At 34.3% G+C, this 24,713-nt stretch overlaps 2 protein-coding genes across 8 annotated transcripts in view; one reads left to right on the top strand and one right to left on the bottom strand.

Moving 5' to 3' along the window:
- Fancl (FA complementation group L) overlaps positions 1-21,638 on the top strand; it is a 61,304-nt gene extending 39,666 nt beyond the window's left edge. For 2 of the 3 annotated variants that reach the window (XM_063229439.1, XM_063229440.1), the window contains 6 exons: positions 15,164-15,314; positions 17,636-17,719; positions 17,953-17,998; positions 18,082-18,163; positions 19,248-19,364; positions 20,683-21,082. In XM_063229439.1, coding sequence (XP_063085509.1) covers positions 15,164-15,314; positions 17,636-17,719; positions 17,953-17,998; positions 18,082-18,163; positions 19,248-19,364; positions 20,683-20,814 — 612 coding nt within the window. In that variant the 3' untranslated portion in view covers positions 20,815-21,082. The other variant, XM_003467516.5, reaches the window with a different exon arrangement.
- Positions 21,160-24,713, bottom strand: part of Vrk2 (VRK serine/threonine kinase 2) — a 101,539-nt gene continuing 97,985 nt past the window's right edge. For all 5 annotated transcript variants that reach the window (XM_063229437.1, XM_063229438.1, XM_013150072.3 and 2 more), the window contains one exon: positions 21,160-21,540. In XM_063229437.1, the coding sequence (XP_063085507.1) occupies positions 21,196-21,540 (345 nt within the window). In that variant the 3' untranslated portion in view covers positions 21,160-21,195. The remainder of the gene's footprint in view (positions 21,541-24,713) is intronic.

The raw sequence follows: 24,713 nt of genomic DNA, 5'->3' as shown, positions 1-24,713 counted from the left end.
CATAAATCATTTAACTTCATACAAGTAGAAAATAAAATTTGCCATAAATTTCATGTGAGTATAAACTGAGATATTATGAATAAAAGTGTAAAATGCCACATAAGTATTGAAAGTGATACAAGAAAGTTAGTGAAATTTGTGTCATGGTCAGACAAAGAAATAATATCTATCTGTATACATTTGCATTGTACTATCTGTGTGTGTGTGTGTGGGTCTGTGTGTGTCTGTATAACAACAAGTAGTTGGTGTAAATATATATTGGATTATAGACTTTATCTCCATTTTAATGTGGCACCAAGGAATTCAAAGTGAATAGGGATGAACTATGAAAAATGACTCAGTTTCCCCAGGCTATATGAATGTGGCAGATGATTGTATTACATTGTATTGTGAGTAAATAAATGAAAGATGTTAAGAGAATATTGTTTGATTTTACAGTTTATTAGTTAACATATTGTTAATACTTGAACAAACTAGTATTTAATGATTTAGAGTAAATCAACAAAATATTTTTATGTAACTGGTGTCCCAAGGAAAAGAAAAATTCAGCAGTTGAAACAGCTTTTTAATATTGTGATTTATATTTTAAAATACTTTTAGATTAAATAAGATTATTTTATTTAATATTGAAGCAAATGTGTTGCAACTTGTATAATTCATTAACATTCTGCATCTCATGTTTTGTTCCTGTCAGGACTTTGCCTGGTAAATTGATAAAAGTGATTTTACTTGGATTTTTCCTGTTAGTCAAGGGCTAGTTTGGTATGCTTTTTGTGGGAGTATTTCAGGTTTTACTCTATCCTTTTGGAAAAGGAAATGCTAGTTTTGAGGATAAAAATTAGGTGGGTTGAAGACAAAAATCATAATTCAATTATGAAAAATGTTAAGTCAAATAGTATTTACTAGAATCACTGAGGAGTATTAATAGTTTAAGCCAAAAAATAACCACTCCACCCACACACTGCATTACCCTTATTTTATTTTTGCAAAATAGAAGTTGAATGTTCGAAGTCAAACCAGTTTAGCAGGTAAATGTAAGAAAGCAAACCAGAACTCTGGAATTGGTGGACACAGTGGGACACTGTTTATTTTTGAAATTATGTTACTATAGTTCCCTTCCTCTGGCTATGAGAGTAACATTGGTAGCTAACAGCTCACACTGTTAGTCTCATACTTGTCAGAAAACAAATATTTTTGTGACCAGTTATTGAAATTTTGTTGCAGTATTAATGATAAAAAATTAGGTACAGCTTTTTTTGTGGTGTTGTTGGTGTTGTGCTTTTTCAGTACAACCTAATGAACAAAAAGCTAGATTCTTTATTTTTTACTAATCAGCCCAGTTTTTTTTAAGTCTATAACCAAATAGCTAAGGAAAAATATTGAAATCTATTTTCAACATGTACTTGACTTTTTTTTTTAAAAAAAAGCAATGCATTTCGTGATGAGTACAAATGAGGTACTTTCTTCACATATATCAAAAATAGTAGTAAATATTTTAAATGATCAGTAATCAGTTGTAATCACTGTAGCCTAAGTATGGAAGAGATGATACAAGTTCCTTATGGGTTACTTAGCAGAAAGCAAAATCTGATTAAATGAAGTTAGTTAGAGGTGTATGTATAGAAAGAGCAGAGAATATCAGTGAAGCATCAAGTAAGATCAATGAACTGAATATTTAGATTTATTACCTGATTGTGGAAATATTACAACATCAAAATTAAATTTCTTAAAAAGTTTAATATCATAATATGTCCTTATTCTTTTGAAGCTTTTTGAATCCCCCAAAGATAAAGATAAAAATGGTTATTAGAGGATTTATCTTCAAATCTTATAGGGAAGTATAAAAATTCAGAATGAGAAGCAAATGTTGCAAGTACCAGAAAATTATGCTATTAATTTAAGTGTCATCAGAGCACAAAAGATCACATTCTGGGACTATGTGAAGATTATTAAAATACTGGAAATAATAGTCCTTAAGATGAAGATATTATACTCTAAGATCTGGTTAAGTGACTGATGTTATTACTTCACTTCAGGTATTATAAAAGTAACAGAATGCTTTTAAAGATAATAAGCATTACATTTTGAGATTGGCAGTGTTCACACTTTTCTGCTTAAGTGCTTCCCTAGTTTAACATAATTTAATAACTATTAGGAGAATACATCATGGATCTATATATAACTCTCCTTTCCTTCTCCAGTACACCCCCCCCCACGATAACCTTTTATTCCTAAGGGGAGCTGTAAACTATTACCTTTATGTCTTTGTCACTGCCATAAGGAGTGTTGCTGTTTTCTCTTTGTTTTTAAGTCCCTAGTTGTTGAGAGACTGTTGCAAAGAAGGTATGCCATGTAGATCACTACTGTTCAGAAATCAGAATGAGTTTGCTTTAAAAGATTTATTAAGGTGTAATTGACATATAATTAGCAGATCATACTTAAAGTATAAGTTTTGATCGGTACTTACCCATGAAATCGTCTCCATAATGAGAATAAGAAGACACTTCCATCACACCCATCCTTCCTGGTGGTCCGCCCTGTGTCTCTGCCACCCCTACCTGGTCCCCTGGCAAAACTGAAGTGCTTTCAGTCGTTGCATGTTTATTTGCATTTTCTTATGAGGCTGTATATTCAGTCTCACACAGTTCTGTGCAGTTGGTCTTCTTTCTTCAGTATAATTACTTTGAGGGCTTATCCATTTTGTAGCATATAAATAATGCGTTTTCTGTTTCTAATTATTTGTAGATATATTCTCCATTCATCTGTTGATAGGCATATGGGTTGTTTTTAGGATTTGGCTATTGCAGATGAAGCTACTGTGAACATTATTTAAGTGGTATTTCACTATATACCATATTTTCAGTTCTGTTTGGTAAATACTTAGGTGGGGGCAGTGTGGCTAGAGCATACAAGGAAGTATATGTTTATCTTTCTAAGGAACTGCCAAACTGTTTCTCAGTGTTGGTTGTGATGTTTTACCTTTTTTAAAACAGTGCTTCAGACTTCATGTTTGGCCCCTTTCTAATATTTGGTATAGATTAGGGTTTTTTTTTTTTCATGTTACTATATTAGGTATTTGATGGTATCTTGGAAATGAGTTTGCATTTTGACCAGTGGTGTTGAACATCTTTTCATATGCTTTTTTATCATTACATATTTTCCCTATTGAAATGCCTCTATATTTTTGTCTGAATATTTAAATTAATGGAGAAATACCATATTTATGACTTGGAAGATCTAATATTATTAGGAATTCAGTTTTCTCCAAATTGATCTACACAGATTGCAACAAAGAAGTTACTTTCAACCTTATCAAAACCATGTTAAAATTCATAAAGAAAAGCAAAGAACCTAGAGTAGTCAAATAACTCTAAAAACAAAATTGGAAGACTAACCCCACTTGCTTGAAACACTTACAACCCTACCTTTATGCAGATAATGTCATATTGTTATAATGATAGATCATTGAATGCGTAATTTAGAAGTAGATCCATGTAAATACAGACAGCTTTTTAACAGAAGTATAAAGTGTCAGCAGAGTCTTTTCAGCTAATGGTATTAATAATAGTTGGGTCTCGTGTGCCAAGAAGATAGACTTCAACAACATAAAAAGTTGCCTTCTAATGAATCTATAAGCTTAATATAAAACCTAAAACTTAGAGAAGAAAGATGAGAGAAAGTGTTTGTAACTTTTGTTGGGGCGAGGATTTCTTAATATACCACCACATGCAAAGATCTATAAAAAAAATTGGTGACTGGACTTGATTAAAATAAAAGATTTCTGTCTAGGATGCTGTTAGGAAGATGGAAAGGAAGGCTACACTAGGAGAAAGTGTTTGCAAGTCATGTATGTGGTAATGTGCTGGTACTCAGCATATGTGAGGAACTGAACCTCCGTAATAAAAGCCAATCTGGGCAGTGTTTGATACAGCCATATATTCTTGTTACTTAAAGGATTGTCATTTTGCTACTACTGAGGCTGTGTGAAAACTGATTTCTTGTGAAGTTTTCAAAATATCTGGAATATTGAATCCTTAAACACAAAGTTGCAGTCGGCTTCCTTGGGAAGCTTCCTAACGGAACAGCTTGCTGCAGCTTTTCTTTCCTTTACCCCATGTCTTAGTATCTCTGTCTCCGACTCCGACTCTCTCTGTTTCTGTTACACACACACACGCGCGCTCTCTCTCTCTCTCTCTCTCTCTCTCTCTCTCTCTCTCTCTCTCTCTCTCTCTCTCTCAAGACATGTGGCAACCAGTAAGCATATATGTATGTGGCCAAACCTGGATATGTGAGAACATTCGTGTCTCCAGGGCAGCTTGCCAGAGGCATTCGAAACTGATCATTAAATGCTTTGATTCCATTTCTAGGACAGAAATCCTAAGGCGCTTCCTCTGTAGCTTCCCCCAAAGCCCTGACCACAGTGACCAGTTTGAAAACACACCCTATTTTGGCTTTTCCCTGATCTGTTTTACTCTTTCCAGGCTCCACACCCGTTCCCTAAATTTGCTTTCAATAAACTGTCTCCACACAAACTGTCTCAGGTTTGCTGTCTGAGGGGGCTCACACTTGGAGAAATTACATCATTATGCAGTGAGAGATGGTCTAAGCCCGCAGTCACATATGCCAGTCGTACTGAAGGCATGAAAATTTATCTTCTTAAAAACTTGTGCCAGACACAGTAGTGCTCACCTGTAGTCCCAGGTATTTTGGAGGCTGAGGCAGAAGGATCACATATTCAAGGCCAGCCTGAGCGATTTAGTGAGACCCTGTGTGGTATCCCCTTAACTCCCCCAAATCCTATTTGCTCTTTTGATGTTTTAAGACTTGCTTTTGAAACTTCAACAACAAAACCTTTGCAACTATGTATGACTTCCTAAAAGTTGAACTTGACGGGCTTTCTTTAAAATCAGTTTATAAATCAAAAGCTATACGAGGCTTCTTTCAAATGATACACTTGATCCTGGAAAATTGTAATATTCACAATTGCTGTTACCTTTTCTTTTCAACACAACTTGAAAAATTTTCTGTGACTTTATAGCTAACGGCCATACGCTCTAAGTTCTTAGCTACACTTAGGCCTACTTCGTACGGTGAAAGAAAGGTGTTGCCTAACATTGCCAAGTATGTTTTGAGAAGTTTAGCCCTAAGCATACAAATAATATATCAGTAGATGGTGACTATGTAGAAACGAGTTCATGGATCTTTTTCAGTAAAGGTACATTCTCTCATCATGGAGCTAAAAATAGAATCTATCTTCTATTAGGTTATGATTTGTAAGCAATGATTTAAAAATGTGACACTTTTTAAGGTTTTAGAGTAACGATATCTAGTTAGCTATTGGTTTGTTTTATTTGTTAAACATGAATGAAGTAATCAATTTGTCTTTGCCCTGCTCAAATATTGTACTACTTGATGTATGCATGCCTTCTGTAAAAACTGGTGAGCACTGCTAGTGTAGACAGATTCTATATGTCAGCAATGCAAAACTACTCAGGACATACAGTAAGCCTCGTAGTTTCTTGTAAGATCATGATGTGGTGACCTTTGGCCAGACTAACTTCCTAATGGTTCATGATTTCCAGGTTTAAATGTGAATGGTATCATTCTGAACAGATGATTTATTCAGAAATGTCTTCATTTGTATTTGGTCATAAAATTTTAGTGATCTGTTTCTCTTTTGAAGTTTCTACCCAGTTTACAATATCTATTGTACATTTTGGATCTTATTTACTCATCAGCTTAAAAGAAAACAAGCTGATGGGGAAAAGTGTAAAGGAAAAGAAAAAGGGAAATATATATATTATATTTTTTACACACATACACATACAAGATAGTTAAGTAGTTATACAGCTAGTTTCTCTTAGTTCATTAAAAAGATTTATACTAATATTCTCAACATTATTTCACGCCTATATCTTATATTATTGAGTAACTACTATGAAGATAACAATGTATTAATTATTGTTACTCTTAGCCCAATTAGAAATTATTTTATTTTTCTTTTCAATAAAATAAGATTTAGTGATTAACACAGAGATCCTAAATAAAGATCTTTTCATGGGCAAGTCCATATACAAAGCAATCTAGATAACTGAGGTACAGAGACTTTCACTAAAAAACTTAGATGAACCTAATATTGGATTGATTTCTTAATATATGAATGTCTGACCTTTTCAGCTTGTTTGGAGATGTCTAGTTTTTCTGTAAAAATTATTGCAGTCTTTGCTTTTCACTACAGAAGATTACAGACTTTGTGCTAAGGGATATCTTCCTGTTGAACCTGGCTCTCATGCTCTTTATGCATTTAATGTTATTGAGGTACTTTTCCAGTCTCCCTTTTGGCTTTTCCTTTTTTTCTTTTTTTTTCCTGGCTATTGTCCTTTCCCAGATTACAAGGCAGATCTTTAAAAAAATATGTGTTGTGGCTGGTATGCCTTCAACATGGACCTTTGCGGAAAATCTTTCGGAGCAGGTGAAACAGTACGTGCTGGACTGCTGTTTCTTCTTACCATGTTTCATATTCATGTTTTTCTCTCCTTCCCTCCCTTTCTAATTCCTCTCTTAAGAAATACCTTGAAGATAAGATACTATTTACCGTCCTCCTTCTGCCACCATAAGGCTTTAGTTGAGAAGCTTCTGCATTATTATCTTGGGTCTGGAATACTTTTCTGTAAGAGTATTTACTGTGTTAAGGAAATTATAAGTGTATATTTATTGATTAACTTGATTGAGCATTTTGATTCTCATATAAAACTTTGATTTTGATGTGAAATTTTTGATCAAGAAGAAATTTTATAGTAGACCATAAATACAGATTATAATTAATGTGTATTTGCATAACTTGATTAAATTTGTTTATAAATGAGAATTACAAATAACTAGGAGTACATTATAGCAATTGACAATTTAGAGGGGATTTATAGGTATTTTACATGGAATATATTACTTTATGGATTTTCAGGCAGATATACAGTATGTAGAATTCTTTTAGGACTATAAATCACCTTAAACGTTACCTGCTGAACACATACTTTTTGAAATGCAGTGTTTAAGGTTAGAGAGGCTAAATATGTTTTAGTTAAAATCTAATACTTTGTTACTCTTTAAGATTAGTGCTGTGAAAAACTGAATGGTTTTATCTTTGTATCAGAGAACCCCATATAGCCTGGAACATGTTTGAAATACTAATTTTATTGAATTCACTTTATTTCTTTATTTTTATTTTATTTTATTTTTTGGGTACCAGGGATCGAACTCACAACTGCACTCTTTTAAGGCAGGCACTTATGTCTCTGAGCTAAATCCCTAGTCCCTGAATTAACTTTAATATGTTTCATTATGCTGACATATGAAAGGGACGGATGGCTAATGGCATATATTTCTATGTCTACATAGGTTTTTTATGATTATAAAAATATTTACTATAGAAATAAGGAAAAACAAGGAAATAAAAATTGTTGTAAAGAGTTTCGTTTAAGTCACATTAAGGATCAGTGGGAAAATGAAAGGCAGTGGAGCAGATTGGCAAGTAGACTACTGTTGACTATTATTGCATGTTAAGGGCGTGGATCAAGGTCTCCTCGGATCTGCAGATCGCTCACCTCTTCAGTGAGGTTTCTGGATGAAATAGTGACTGATAGGAGAAAAGATGTAAAGAGGAGCCAGACCATGAGAATGGGCTTCACTGAAGCAAAAACTATGCTGGAGAATGTAGATTCCCCAGTCAGTGTTCTTTTTTTCCACCACTCTTTAATTCTGAGACTTTCTAATTTCCTTTTCGTACCCAGAATCTCTGCAATTAGTGAAATAATGCTTTAAATTTATGAGGCTATTTTTATTAGAAATGTATTATTTATCCTCTAATTTTCTATTAATATATATTTATCTTATTTTATTTTTATTTTTAAATTTTTTAAATTTTTTATTTTAAAGAGATTAAAACAAAAGAGGACAGAACAGAGCAGATCAGAACAGAACAATGTAAGCAACACAACACTTCCAACAAGACAACCGGATATTAACAGCTACCGTAATGTCTCTTTCTTTGGATTAGTTGAGCATACCTTCACATACAATCCAACATAACAAAATAATATAAAACCATTCAAAAGAATGAAAGTATTACAGGGCATTCAGAACCAAATAACAGAAAATAAACAGTGGGTACTATATTATCTCATTTTCCATAGAAAATTTGTTTATGTTATCACATATATTAAAATCAAATAAGATATAACATGATAGAACCAATGGAAACAGAAGAACAAAGCACGGTAGTTCTTCAAAGCAAGATGATATTAAATCAGCAATGGCTGCCATAATGTCTTGTTTTCTTCAAAATAGCTGTTCATACCATCACACATAAGAAGATCAAACAAAACAGAATAAAATCATTCCAACTAATAAATTAAAACATTATAAGCCTTCAAAGTAATGTAATGGGGAATCATGATTACCATAAAATCTTATGTACTCTTACCATTTCTTACACTAGGGAGACTATGCGGTAGTTATACATGTGAGTTTGATTTATTTCACTTATGACTCTGGTCTCAGATTGCATCCATTTATTTATAAATATCTCAATGTGATGATTCTTTATAGCTGAGTAGTACTCCATTGTATAAAAAATACCACAACTTTTTTATCCATTCCTCAGTTGATGGGCACTTAGGTTGTTTCCAAGATCTGGCTATTACAAATTGTGCTGCTATAAACATGAGTTCACATATATCACTGTGGTATGATGATTTCAGTTCTTCTGGGGAAATGCCTAGAAGTGAAATAGCTGGAACAAATGGGACTTTTCTGCATCTATAGAAATAATCATGTGATTCTTACTTTTAGCTTTATTGATATGGTGGATTACATTTATTGATTTACGTATGTTGAACCATCCCTGCATGCCTGGGGTGAATCCCACTTGGTTGTGATGTCTAATCTCTTTGATGATTTGCTGCATTCTGTGTGCCAGTATTTTACTGAGACTTTGCATTATTTTCATTAGGGAGATTGGCCTGTAGTTCTCTTTTTTAGTCTGTCTTTCTCAGGTTTTGGTACTAGAGTAATATTTGCTTCTAAGAGTGGGAAGAATTGCTTCCCTTTCGATTTAAATTGCTTCCCTTTTGATTGAAGAGTTTGAGGAGTGTCAGCATTAAGTCTTCTTTGTATTTCTTGTAGAATTCCACAGTGAATCCATCTCGGCCCGGGCTGTTCTTTGTAGGTAAGGACTTAATTACATTTTCAATTTCATTAATAGAAGTTGGGTTATTCAGCAGTTTTACATCTTCTTGACCCAGCTTTGGTAATTCATGTGTTTCTGGGAATCTGTCCATTTCTTCTGTGTTATTGAATTATGAGAGTAGAGGTTTTTGAAATAGGTGTTGATGATCTGCATTTCCAGAGTCTGTAGTGATTTCACCTTGTTCATTCCTTATTTCATGAATGAGTTTTTTGTTTCCTTGTTTTTATAAGGTTGGCTGGGGCTTATCAATTTTATTCATTCTTTCAAAGAACCAACTGTTTGATTCATTGATTCTTTGGATTATTTTCTTAGTCTCTATTGCATTAATTTCTGCTCTGATTTTATAATTTCCTCCCTTCTTTTGGCTTTGGGCTTGACTTGCTCTTCTTTTTCTAGATGTTTGAGGTGTAGCATCAGGTTGTTTATTTGTATTTGTTCTGTTTTCCTGATGTGGAACACAGTGCAATAAATTTTCCTCTATGGACTGCTTTCATTGCATTCCACAGATTTTCGTAAGTTGTATTTTTATTTTCATTTGCTTATCGGTATTGTTTAATTTCTTCTTTAATTTCCTCTGTGACCCACTGATTGCTCAAGAGTGTATTACTCAATTTCCATGTGTTTGTGGGATGTTTGCAGTTTCTTTTATCATTAATTTCTAGTTTTGTGGTGCTATGATCTGATAACATGCATGGGATAATTTCAGTTCTTTTGCATTTATTTAAATATGTTCTGTGAGCTAGTATATGGTCCATTTCAGAGTGTCCCATGTGCTGCTGAGAAGAATGTATATTCTGATGTTTTTGGATGAAACAGTCTGTATATGTCTATCAAGTCCATTTTTTCACAGATGTGATTCAGTTCTGTTACTTCTTTGTTGATTTTCTATCTGGTTGATCTGTCCCTTTGTGTCAATGGTGTGTTGGTCTCCTGTTATATATGTGTTATTGCTTATTTGATTTTTCATTTCTTTTAATATTGCTTTGAATAACTGGAGTCTCTGGAATTTAGTGCATATATATTTAAGACTTTTATCTCTTCCTCTTGAAATTTTGCTCTAAATAGTATATAGTAATCTTCTTTATCTCTTCAAATCAGTCTTGGTTTGAAGTTCACGTTGTCTGCAAACAGAATAGCTACCCCTGCTTTTTGGGGGGTTCCTGTTGCATGAAGTACTGTTTTTCATCCTTTTACTTTTAGTCTGTGAGTATCCTTTTGGGTTAGATGGGTTTCTTATAGAAACTTATGATTGGATGTTGTTTCTTGATCCATTCTGCCAATCTGTTTCTTTTAATTGGTGATTTGAGGCCACTTAAATTGATGACTATAACATATATTGGTTTATTGTTGACATGTTATCTTTCTGCTGTTGCATCTTTTATCTTTCTGTTCTGTTTAATTGTCTGCCTTGCTTAGTGTTTTTTTCCTGTGTGTATCTTAAACTGTCTTTCAGTATTCTTTGCAGGGTTGGCTTGGAGGTCATGAAATTTTTCAGCTGTTCTTTATTATGGAAGTATCTAATTTCTCCATCCATTTTGAAGAATAGTTTTTCAAGGTCCATCAGTCTAGGTTGGAAGTCGTTTTAGGATCTGAAATACTTCACTCCATGCTCTTCTTCATTTATGTACTTCATTGTGTTGAGAAGTCTGCTGTGTTTCTGACAGGTTTTCCTTTATAGGCAATCTGTCTTTTTTTAACAGCTTTTAATATCCTGTTCTTATGTTGGGTTTCTGGGATGGTGATTATTATATGTCTGGGTGTAGTTTTATTTTGGTTATGGCTATTTGGAGTTTTATATGCTTCACTAATCTGTATGTTAGTTTCCATTCTCATGTTTGGGAATTTTTCAGCTATTACTTCAATAAATAGCTTCTTGATGTCATTTGTGTTGTCCCCCTCTTTTTCATTTGTCCCTATCAATCTTATGTTGTTTTTCTTTGCATCATCTTGCAGCTGTTGAATTATTTCCTGTTTCCTTGTTATTTTTAAAGGATTTTTCCTTTCCTGTTCACTAGCTGCAATCTTGTCTTTGAGGTTTGAAATTCTGTCTTCATTTTCGTTGAGGCGGTTTTGACAACTTTCAGTAGAATTTTTGATTTCCTGTATATGTCTTTGAATCTGCTTCATGTATTCTGTTTTTTCCTTACATTGTTCATTCAGGGAATCTCTCTTTTTGCATTGTTACTCTAATTTTTTAACTATGTCTTCTTTAGATGTGTTTGGCATTCTTTTCATTACTTTTATCATTTCTTGTTTTCCTGGGAGATTATTTCTAATTTGAATTCCTTTATATCTTCCTGTCATTGTTTCTTTATTTCAGTTGCTATTATTTCAGGCATTTTAGGTGTATGGCTTATATTTTCTTCTATGTACAAGGCTCCAGTGCTTTTTGGGATGGGCTGGAAGTTTGAGATTGCATTTTGGTCTTTCGTCTTTTCATTTTTCTATATTTCTGTGTTTCAAATGATATTCCAAAGCTTCCCCTGGGCTTGTTAGAAATTGTCCCCTATGCCTGTGGCTCCTGGGACTGAACGGAGGTTGCTGGGTTGTCCAGTTAATCACACAGGGCTTCCTGTCCTACCTTTGGTGTTCTAGGAAGCTGTGCGGGCTCCTAACCACTGTGGGTGATGGTGCAAAGCTCTCCCCAGGCTAGCTCCAATGCGCTGGAACTCACTTCATGTGCCTTCAGCTCCCCTGACTGAACGAAGGTCGCTGGGCTTCATCTAATTGGGCTCTCAGGATCTCCTGAGCCTAGTCCAGTGCTATTGGGAGCTGGACAGACACTTAAACACTGGGAAGCATTGTCTTCAACTCTCCCTGTGCCCGTGCCCGTTGAGGAACTCAACTTCAGGTGGCTTCAGCTGCCCGGATTGAAAAAAGTCGCTGGGTGTTGCCTAGTTAGGTCCGCAAAATGTGCTGAGCCTAGTCCAGTGTGTCTGGAAGGTGGGTGGGCATTTAACCGCTGGGAGCAATGATCTTAAACTTCCTGGGCCTGTGTGGGTGTGCTGAAATACACCTCGTGCAGCCTCAGCTCCCCGGATTACATATATTTATCTTTTTATCTTTGATTTTATCAGTAACTAAATCTTATGGATATTAGTCTCTTGCTAATTTGGTGCTGATTTTTTTATATTTGCTATTTCCAGTGTTAGACTCTGAATGTCTCTAGGTCAAAGACTGTATCTCTTATAAAAATGACTACAAAATTTCAAATGTGTACATTTTGCTACCTAGTTAGTAGTTATCGACATCATCTGAAATTTTGTAAGGATTAACATTATTCCATGTAACAGAAGTGCTATAGTTTAAGTGTCCCCACAAGGCTGATGCGTGGAAAGAGTTGGTTGTTGGGGCAGAACTACTGGAAAGTGATAGAATCTTTAAGAGGTTGGGCCTATTGGTTGATTGATCCCTAGGTCACTGGGGCCATACCCTAAAAGGGCATTATGGAGTTCTGGCCTCTTCTTTACTCTCTTTGGTTTCTGTCCATGAGGTGAGGAGTTTGTTTCACCTTACACTCCTTATCATTGTCATCTGGCACCCTCATCATAGGCCCAAAGCAGTGGATCTTCCTCACACTGGACTGGAAACCCCAAAACCATACACCAAAGTAACGATTTTCACTTCATATGTTAATTATCTCAAGTTCTTCATTACTGTGACAGAAAGCTAGCTAACAGATAAAGATAAAGCTAAGTAAGTTTAAAGGGGGAAAAAATAATACCTCAGGGAAAAGGAAGAAAAAAAAGGAAGAGAAAAGAAAAAATACTGAAATTTGTATAGACACTCTTAAGACCCCTAAGATGATTCTGCCACAAGTTCAGTTTGTAGAGCAAAGCAGTTCACATTTATAGGATTGGAACAGTTTTATATTTTGTGTCAGGTGACCTGAGGAACTCGTGAAGATCACTATGTAAAATACCAACCTTAGTTCTGTTTCTGACACCGTGTTTTGAAGGCCTATATCGTTACTGTTTTGGGCTCTTTGCTATGGTTATTTATTTGTCTTTTTTGTTTCTTATTTTTCTAGTAATCTGTTTGTTCTGTTTTGTTTTTCCCTCTAATGCAGAAAGGATAGGTATATATGTAGAGCCTAAAAGATGCCTACACCTTCTCCTAAACAGTGTATGAGAATCAATTTATATGTGATGAACAGCTACTTTGAAGAAAAACAGACATTATGGTATCCATTGCTGATTCTGTATCGTCATGCTTGAAATCCAGTAATGCTTCTAGTCTTTGTTTAGCGTGGTTTTAGTCTGTTTTGTGTTAATTTCAACATCTATGAAGATATGGACAGCTATTTTGAAGAGAACAAGAGACGTCACAGTAGCCATTGTTGATTTTTCTATTGTCTGGTTTTGAAGGCCTGTAATGCCTTCATCACTCTGTTCTGATCAGTTTTATACTATTTTGTTTTGTATGAATTCATTGTATGTGAAGATACAGACAGCTACTTAGAAGAAAACAAGAGACATTATGGTAGCCACTGCAGATCTCCTGTTGTCTTGCTTTGAAATCTGTGTCACTTACATTGTTTTCTTCTGTTCTGCTTTGTTCTGTTTAGTTTTACCCGTTTTTTTTTAAAGCTAAGTAAATTTAAGGAAATTATTGAGAAAAATGCAAAATTGACCTTTAGTGGTGGAGTAGAAACTAGATTTGAGATGTGACTTGAGTCTGTGATCTTAACCAGTGTACTTTAATGTCTCATATATTTTGAAATCATCAGTATCTCATGTAAAGCATAACAATTAGTGGACACATTACTCATAGTCATTGTAATGAATTGTGTTGACATAATTTCATTGTGTATTTGTTTAATTTTATATTAGGATATAATTTCATTGTATATTTGCTTAATTTAATTTTATTTGATGTGTTATGAGGGCTGTAGTTTTCCTTACTGATTGACCCAGATAGTTTATTGAATATGGACTATATTGGGTATGTTAAGTTGAACATAAAACTTTTTGTCCTATAGATCTAATCTTACAAAATGAATTCTATTTTTACAAAGTACTATATAACACTAATACTAAAATTTATTGTAAAAATGAAATAAGATATTATGTATTAAAATTTGTTTCCTTACAACTTGGATTGCCTGAATCTTGTAGAAGTATGACTTTTGTATTGTGTCACATAATTTTGGATGAATATACTTGCACTTTTCTTAGTGACTTTGTATTTGCTTTTTGAAAGTCGCTAAAGCCCTTAATTCTTTTAAAACTGATCTTACTAATACTTTTTCTACTAGAAGTATTCATAGTTGTATCTTTTAAACATAACTTTTATGAGAAACTCAGTGTTTTAAAGAAAATGATGGCTTTACTCATTACTTAGGAAAACTCCTTTTAGGGTAACTCCCATAAAAGATTTTTTGATACAGTGAATTCAGTCAGCTTTCAATTGAGACTGACTGAAAGTTGAACATGGAAAGTCATAATTTGTTTGAATTCTTATATATGATAAACCTTATCATACTTTTTGTCTAATTATGGCTGTGAAGTTATTTCCTAGCAATATTTAAAGATAGTTTATTATAAACAGCACCATATTTACCTTCATTTTGTAATAAAAATGAAATTAAGATTATTTTCACGCTAAAATTATCATGTTCTGAATGCATTAGATGTATATATTAGTAAAATTATACATACATGTTAATGATATGTAGATATTACTAGTCCATTCATGAAGTATAAGATACATAATGTAGTTTAAGGTGTAAAGTCTAGTGATAATAAAAAGGACATTAATGCTAATAAGGGAGAAGATATGCAAAGCAAGAACGTAGTTCACTGCAGTTTACCTTTTAGTAACATGAAACAGGTTAAAATTTCTAAGTGCATTTTGGGTGGAATGTTACCTCCCATTAGTAGAGTGCCATAAACTTCCTCAGCTTTCGTCTTTTCACAGAGCTCCTTAATAAGCATCCATAGTCAGTTTTTGGCAGCATTAGAATCCCTGAAGGCATTCTGGGATGTCATGGATGAAATTGATGAGAAGACTTGGGTGCTGGAACCACAGAAGCCTACACGGAGTGTAACAGCACGTAGAATTGCATTAGGTAGGGGAAAAGAGGGTTAGAGATGTTTATTTACAGATGTTTATTTTGTATCACAAAAACTTGGTGACAATTGAAATCTTAGATGAAAATTCTTTGTATGGAGTACCTTTTAAAACTTTTTTGAGATTAAATTACGATTTATTTTATAACTATATACTTAAACATCAATAAATTAGGTGAAAAAGACAAGTACAGGGGTGTTTCATAATAAAAAGTGATGAGACATTGGAAGTAACATTCAGAGTATTTAATTAGCTTTTAATTGGCACAGAAATGGTGGAGTAGAGCAGGTTATTCAAACTGTTCATTACTTGAGGGAAAAAAAATCAGTGTTAGAATTAATGAAGTCTTCATCTGTGAAACTTGTGTAAAGGGATTTCAGAATACTTTGAGAAAAATAGGATAAAAAAGCTGAAATAGGCCATGCCATTAAAGAATAAACAGCACAAAATAAGAATTGAATATATTTTAAATACTATCTCTTGATGATGAATATGTGAAATAAAGGTATATAGTACAGTGAAATATGTATAATACAGGAACTATTCCTGTAATGTTGTATGGTCTTCACAATGAGATGGTATGTATTTCCATTACAAGCAACCAGAACAAAGTCAATATTTGTTAGTTTTTGTCGACATTTTAGATCTTTTAAACTGAATGTGTGTCCACCTTAAGTTTCGTGTGTGGTATTAAGCTACCCTTTAAGTCTCTCCTTTATATAGATATGTTTTGAAGGACTTACTGAAGGACATTTTAAAATTCTGATGTAGATCACACCTAAACTAGTGAACAATTTTTGTACTTTTCAACCAAGGCATAATAGATTATCTGTAATTGGGGATGGAGAGTTATATGTTCTGAAAATAATACTGTTATTTTTCAAGTTTGGAAATATCTAGTAGTATTGAATTTGGAATAATTAACCAAATTATGATGTATTTGTGTACAAGTAGATATTAAAATTGAAAATAATTTTGACAAAGAAATGTAATTTATTGTTTTCATAGTCTCATTATAACACTGTAATTATTCTTAAATATACTTTTTATATATCTTATTCAACATAAACTGTCTAGTTATTTATTCTTTATATTTTCATTACTACCCCACTTTTTTAGGCATTGATTTACCACATTAGGACCAAATTTTGAACAAATTATTTGAAAGATTAGTGAATTGTGGCATCAGTTAAAGTACTTTCTCATGGCATTAGCAATAGATGACATTACTAAAGGCTAAATTTATGATGATTGCAAAGAATGTGTGAATAAATGAGATTGTACTTTTATGTTTTTTGTTGAATGGATATATGCCTTGATAGCTTTTTGCCAGATTTGTAATAATTCTGTTTAGATTATTGCCAATGATAGCTGAAAGCCTGTTTAACAGTATACAGATGTTATCGGGATATTTTCCCCATAAAATGAAGACCTACTTGATCTTAATTATACTAAATATTTTCTGAAAATAACAATACAATTTTTGAAGGTTTTATTGTACTCCTGTACAGTTAAAACTTTCAATTCAGTGAAGAATTCAAAAATAGAAATAGCTGTTTTAGACTCTGCAAAATAGACTTTTTATTAGTAAATGAATGATTTTCAAGGCAAAGCTTCATAAACAGCAAAAGAACTCGAGTGTTTTCATAAGTTTTCACAAAATTTAAATGTTTTATCATTTACTGTAGTCTTTGCAGTTGGCCTACTTCTTTTTCAAGAAAGCCATGGAATAATTTAGATCATTATTATACTTTAAAAAAAAAAAAAAAAAAAACAAGGTTTTTTGGTAGCAGCGCTAAGGATCAAACACAGGGCTCGTGCATTCCTGGCAAACGCTCTTCCACTGAGGTGCACCCCGTTTTTACACAGTCCTCCTTCGCTCTCCAGTCTCTCCTCCCATTTGTACTCCCCTCCATCCCCCTCCAGAGTAGCTGGGAGCACAGGCGTGCACCCCCATCCAGCAGATCATTTCTTTAGTTTTTAAAGAAAATTGATAGTAAAGGTCTAATCATTATAGGAGAACTTTATTGAAACTTTATGTAATAGAACTGATGAGAATCCCCCTTGAGTTTCAGTAATTCATTAGTTGTCTCTGTTTTTTCAGAAACATGAGCTCTGAGTCTTTCGTGATAATCATAATTTTAAAATTATTTTGGTTAAACTGACATTTGTCCTTTCACAAAAACTTTATAAAACATACGGTGAAATCTTTTCTTGGGCATACACTAAAACTGGCACCTAGACAACATCCCTTTATTGTCTATTGACTTGTTTGATGAACTCTTCCACTTGTAAGAATTTTAATCTTTTTCATTCTAGGGAACAATGCTTCCATAAACATCGAGGTAGACCCCAGGCATCCTACTATGCTTCCTGAGTGCTGCTTTCTAGGAGCGGACCATGGTACAAGATTCAGAACTAATATTTTTATAGAATCATGAAGTCCTTGTCAATCATTGTTAAATATTAGTAGATATTAGTCATATAAAAATTTCTCATTCTGAACTGTATACTTTTAATATTTAATTGTCAAATCAACTAAGAAACAAATTATATACCAAATATGCCTTTACAAATAAGAGCAACAAATGCTAAATTTTTAAACATTTTTTCTTTTTTTTTTTAAATACATGAAGTTGTAAAACCCTTGGGAATTAAGCTGAGCAGAAACATGCATTTGTGGTAGGTACCTTGGCAATGTAATTGTTACTTTTCAAAGATATTTACAAATTTTATACCAGATTTTTTTTCCTCATTTCTTTCAGGGATCCAGAATGTAGTCTATTACAAAATTTGAAAGATGTTTTAGAAATTGATTTTCCAGCTCGAACGATCATAGACAAATCTGTAAGTTTTACCAGTGCCTTGGTGTTTTACATAGTGTTGCATAATGAAATTTCAGTGCTTTCTCAGCAGGAGGCAGCTAGCAGGAAGGGACTGCAAGAAGGTCACAGCACAGACCTCCGCACTACAACCAATAGTTTCATCAGAGACCTTGCTAACTTTTGATTGGTGTTTTTTAAGGGTTCCTTTCTCATGCTTTTTAGCAACAAAGTGATTAATGACAGTCATTTATTAATAACAAAGTAGCTAATTAAATGTTTGGATTTTCTGTACTATCTTATGGATGACTGAAATAAAGTTCTAATTAGTTTGATACAAGTGTTTGTGAAGGATGGAAGTACAGTTTTTCAAAACTGCATAGAAACTGTTATTGCAAAGATAATAAAATACAGTTGATTTTTGACAGAGTTGCTAAGGTTGCACAGTTTTGCAGTTTAATGATCACTAGCTTATGTCAGTTCCTGTCCTTATATACATGGAAACTGTTTATATATATATGGACAAATTGCCAAAGCTATAAAATCTTGCCATCCAAAAATGAAATTTAGTGTCTGTGTATATTTGAGCGAAAAAGGAAACATTCTGAGAAGTGGCTTTTCTAGGTGTTAAACTGTGGTATGACTATATTTTCTACAATATAGCAATAGTCACTTCATAAAAAGTACATTTATAAAATTTAATATTGTAGGCAGAGGATGTAGCTCAGCGGCACAGAGTCTACATGGCAAGCACAAGGTCCTGAGTTCAATTCCTGGTACCTCCCCCCCAAAAAACACGTGGCTGTAATTAAGTCATTATAAAAATTTAATATTGTTTCTGTCAGTGATGGCCACCTTTTGAGAGTTAGGTGTCTAAATGTCAACCCAAAATGTACTTATTTATTACAACACGCCCACCCCACAATTAAACCTCAATACTGAGGTTTTAGTTTTCAAAAACTCAATGAACACATTAACATTTTTGTCTTAAAAGAAAAACAACACTCGTGACATAGCCTTGGTACAGCTTTGCCACCATTGTTCTATATCATTTTTCTTCCTAATCTGCATTTTAAAGAAATATGCGTATAAATATTTTTCTCTTGAAGGATTTTACTATGGATTGTGGAATTTGTTATGCCTATCAACTTGATGGTGCCATTCCTGATCAAGTGTGCAATAATTCCCAGTGTGGACAGTCTTTTCATCAAGTATGCTTATATGAGGTAACATTTTTAAAGAAACTTAGCAGTACTTTTTTCATCTAACAAAACATGGAGAGTATGCACATTTGAATACAAGAACTTAAGATCCGTGTACTTAGTCAGTGGTCTCCTCATTTGCAGTCCTCTCACCAGTTGATAGTCCAGATGCTGTGTGCCTCATTGCTTTATCACAGTTACTGACTAGGAAAAAAGTGTCCAGAAGTGTCCACTGATGCAGCTCACACTGGGGCTGCCGACTGCTCAGAACACACGAAGGTGATGGTGCACTGGAGTCTTCCCGTCAGTCTCATGTAGCCACCACGCGAACTGTAGATTCCTCCTGCCACATGATGGAAACAGTGCAGTGCAAAGGAGTTGGCGCGTAGGTGGTGTCTGCTACTGCTCCTTAGACTGCATATAAATGTAGTGCTCCTGCTCTGGATATTTAGAATGCCTTCTGTGATCTGGAACATTCCGTACCACTTCCAGGCGGTACTGTTTCATTGGTTTACTATATGTGAAGTTTGCTCTCCGGAGCACTCATCTTAGGGCAGAGTTGAGGTGATGACAGAGGCCTTGCCATTTTATAGCTCTTTCAGTTTTCAGTCCTCTTTAGCCACTTCTTTGTCTTTGTGATTAGTAATAGCAGTTTAGTGCTCTGTGTTCAGCATTGGAGAACTTAAACATAGATATCAGGTTACTTTATATAAAACAAAGTATCTTATGTAAAAAGAACTCTGAGGGAATTTTCTTTTGTAATAGTGAGTATTAATATTTAAAAAGTGCCTTCTGCTTGTAATCAGTGGACTGAGAATTAACCCACTGTTAGTGATTAAACCAGAATTAAGGGGCTAGGGATGTAGCTCTGTGGTACATGACATGGCCTGCTTGGCAAGTTTGAGTTCAATTCCTAGTACCCACCTCTGCCAAAAAATTCCAGAAGACAGACCTAAATTTACAAAAGCTGTAAGGTACATTTCACGATAGGCATCTTAATGTGTAATGGATTTAGGGACTTGGTATATGAACGCAGGAACTTATGCGTCTTAGTGTATGTCTGTTTTGGGGGTAAAGAAAATATAAATGCTGTTATTTTCTTAAGGGTACCATAATTTTATTTTAGCTCAGTGGTTTACACTTTGAATTCCATGCTGATTTCCCCTTATTGGTCAACATAATAATTGGCATTGGCTCAGAAAATGTATCCTTTTCTCTCACAAAATACAATTAGGAAAGTAAATCTGGAGTTAAACTGTAATGCATTAAAAAAGAAAGGAAATGATCTTTGGAATATCTATAATTTTAATCATGCTGACACTGCTTCTTTTTAAAATCTTAGTGGTTGAGAGGACTTCTCACAAGTAGACACAGTTTTAACATCATATTTGGTGAATGTCCATACTGTAGTAAGGTAAGCAAATTACTAATCACATTTCATAAAATTTTCCTAGAATTTAGTAATGTGGTTTAAAAAAGATAATCTATACAAAGTGGTTTATTGAGGCTTTTTGAGGCATGCATTCTCTGTATTAAAGTAGTAAGAAGATAAGTTTTTCTAAGATAAAGTACTCATCAGTGTCATCTCAATGTTTAAATTCATCAAAAACATTTAACTACTTTTCTAAATTTTCTGTGTTCTGAAAAATCAGAAAACTGTTCAAAATTATAGTGACACTATTTGTAGTGTAAAGAAAAGTTTTTAGAGTGCTCACCAACTTTGTTAAAATGTGTTTTCTCTTTTCAAGCCAATTACCTTGAAAATGACTGGAAGGAAGCCCTGAAATAAGTATACAACATTACTATGAAGAGCTAGAAATTTAAAAAATTATCAAAAGAATTTTATTTGATATTTTCAAAAAATATATACAGTAAGACACACCAGTATCAAAAGCAAAAATATGATGGGGCCATAAAAATGCACATCTGCCATCATCTCTTCACTCGGAGTAAACTGGGAAATTGTAGACCAAAGTCCTGCAGAACTTGGTAAATCTGTGAGTTCCTCACCAGCTGTGGAAGAGTACATACTCCAAGATGGAGATTGCGACCTGTTGATCCCATCTGAATTGGTAAAATCCTGATAGGGTTCATGAAAGGAATTTTCGAAGTCTGTATAGCTAGATTGTTGTGGGAAACTGTTTACTTCATTCAGAAGTTCTGAAGACTCACGGTATTTCTGTCGTCTTCTTGTGCTTTCCTATGGAAAAAAATACATACAGTTTGTTAGATTTGAGTTACCCAAATATTTATTTTCTGTACTGCCTAAGAATGCTAAATAAAATTTAACAAATTTGGCTCATTTGCTTGGTTCTTTTAAGCCATGTAATTTTATAATCCAAAACCAGAATAGAATATGAAAACTGAATTCTCCTGTAAATTATAAAAGGATGACTGCCATGAAAGACAGCTGTAATAGGAAAGCTTTTGATCATTAATGGACCCACTGTTAACTCCTGGCACATAGCAGCAACTCAAGAGAGGCTGTGCTTTATACTGAGTAAAGGCTAAGGCTAATGATCAAAATATATGGTGAATGCTGAAATTTTTTTTAAAAATAGCAATTATAGTAAAACATACACTGCCATAAATCACCATCAGAAATACTTCACCTTCCTTTGGACACCCTTGACCCCTTATTTTCCCCACTTGCTATAGCAGGTCTGGGAGTCCGTAACAGGTGTGGTCAAACATGCAGCCAATCCTGCTGTCCAGTGCCATCTGTCTGCCTCACTGATCTGGCATTGTGTGAATTCTGGCTCTTCCTCAAAGTCCAAAGGACCATGAGATGCAGATTTTAAAAAAATGATTCAGGATATGAACGCAGCCATGACAAGGCAACCAACTGCTTCAAAAAGTAATAAGCATGATGAGATTAAGTGGTTTGCAGTGAGAGGGAGTATTTTGAGGATATTAATGTCCTTGTATCCAGTGTATCTTTTACTTCAGTAATTTAGAAATATTTTAAAATATCTACCATATTTTCAGTCATACCTTGTACACTGACAGGGAAAACCATCTCACCAGTGGTATTGTCATGTCTCTTGGAGAGGTCTATAGGCACAGACTAACTACTGTGGACCGAATACATATGACGGTGAAACAGATTAACTGCTTGTTTCAATGTGGGTTTCACAGGCTTATTCAATGGTTTCACCATTATTCCTGTTGGTCAAATAACCTTTCTCCTTTTTGCTTAACTGGTTGAAAGTCAATTGTTTCGTTTCTGCTTCACTTCTGTGGTTTCTAACATGCCTTCCCTGATTATCAAGTAATTTAGGAAAAAGATTACAAAACAAAGCAGATCTTCATTGTTCGTTTCTTCCAGAAACTCTGGTGCCATACCATCCCTATTCAGAATAGCAAAGCATCAGCCTTTAACTGTGGCTCTTCAGACTCCCTGTTCCTGCACAACAGTCAATTTTAAAATGCAAATTTTAGAAGGGCGTAAGAGACACAAAACAAATGAGAGATGTTTCAAGAGATGTTTTGGAGGCTCCTTAGCTTTCCTGTTTAAAAGAAATTATTTGAGAGTCAAATACCTTTTCTACTGTCTGAGAGCTAATAAAGTCACATGAATGCAATTTTTTAAAAGTGTGATCAGCTCTATTTATTAAAGGCAAAATAAATGAATAAATATTCCAGTATATCCATAAATCATTTTCACACAAAGTAAGATAACTGTGCCATCAGATCATATATAAAGGCTGAGAACTACTGGATAGTTTAGCAGCATTTACATAAAACTTGTGGAAGTAAAGAGATACCACCTAGTTAACAGAAATCCTACTACTAATATTTCAAGAATCATCTGTTTAACCCACACAACTTATGGCTTACAACCAAGGAAGTCCAATAGGAAGCTACATATAAAATAATTTATATCTGTTGTCTTTAGTCTCTTGAGAGGTCTAATGGAGGAAAGATAGTCTAATAACATGCATGTTTTCTGCATAGTTTTATTGGAACACAAGCCACATCCATACTTGTTTTCTGTAGCTGCTTTTTTCATTATATTAGTATAAACAGTTCTGTTAAAAACAACAATAACAAAAAAACTAAGTCTAAAATATTTCTGTCTTGTTCCAAAAGTAAACATTTGGTACCATTTGCTCATTGGGATGAGTGCTTGCCTGTTTTATGTGAGGCCCTGGGTTGATCCTCAACATTAAAAAGGGGTGGGGGGGAGGGAGAGTGAGTGAGTTGCTGGTCCCTGGTTTTTGCTGTTGTGATAAGGCATATAGAATTGTTTGGAATTTTGCTAACATGCAGATTTCAGATGGGAGCCGACATGCTGTGCCATAAGTGATGTCAATACAGGTGGCTTGCACACCATGCTTTGAGTAGCAAAGGTTTAAGGTAAAGCAGTGATCTTTTCTGCCAGAGCACGGGCTCTCAACCTGAGTTGAGTTTGTTTCACATAAGCCATTTAACAATTTTTAGAACATTTTGTGTTGTCACGGAGGAGCTACTCCTGGCATCTCCTGTTGAGCACCCTCCAGCACACAGGACAGCCGTGCTGCAACGGACAGTAAACCGGCAGAAACTGCTAACAGTGCTGCTATAAAGAAAGCTTTCCTTAGAGCAGTTGCTAATCTTCAATGCATGTTAAAACCGACTGGGGGGCCATGGACAATAACACCGCTTCTACTTTGACCACTGGAATGGTTACCAGACTTTCCCTCCTGCCCTAAAAACAAATAAATACAAAACAAAGTACATGAGGCACGTGCAAAGTCCCAGTGCTCAGGAGAGGAAGGCAACAGCCAGTGAGGTAAGGCCAGCCAGGGCTACACAGCAAGACCTTGTCTCGAAGAAGGAAACCCAAAAAATGAAAATAAAACTAACAAAGCTATCATAATACGTAAAGAAAAGAACCCAGACTTTATGAAGTCACAGTTTAAGACTATTTAAATCAGACAAAAGAGTCTTCCTGATGTGATTAAGTTGAACCATCAACAAGTTAACTGCTAGGAAACACTTTGAAGGAATGCAGTAAAAACGAGTTAAAGGAACATAGCCCTCACGGTATTCAGCACGTAAGACTTTATTACATACAGAATATGTGACAATGTGAACCACAATCAGGAGAAAGACGACCAGAACTTAGAGAAGTCCCAGTAGAATTACCAAGCAACAACTAGACAGTGTTTACATAGATATCTTCAAATCTGAAAGGAAAAACAACATAATGAGTGAATGGGATTCTCAGCAAAAAGATGAAAAATATACTTGTGGAACTGAAAAATACAACATAGAAAATGAGAAATTAGCTATAGGTTTAATAGCTAATTTCACAATTAAAGATCTGATAATATATCCCAATAGCAACACAAAAGATTAATTTTAAAAATAAAGGGTGTTTCAGTTGCA

This window comes from Cavia porcellus, unplaced genomic scaffold, assembly GCF_034190915.1.
Source record: "Cavia porcellus strain 051 isolate PalLab524CR breed Dunkin Hartley unplaced genomic scaffold, mCavPor4.1 scaffold_18, whole genome shotgun sequence".
NCBI classification, from domain to species: domain Eukaryota; kingdom Metazoa; phylum Chordata; class Mammalia; order Rodentia; family Caviidae; genus Cavia; species Cavia porcellus.
The sequence above is the reverse complement of the archived record's forward strand: the minus strand, read 5'-3'. Positions and strand labels throughout refer to the sequence as shown.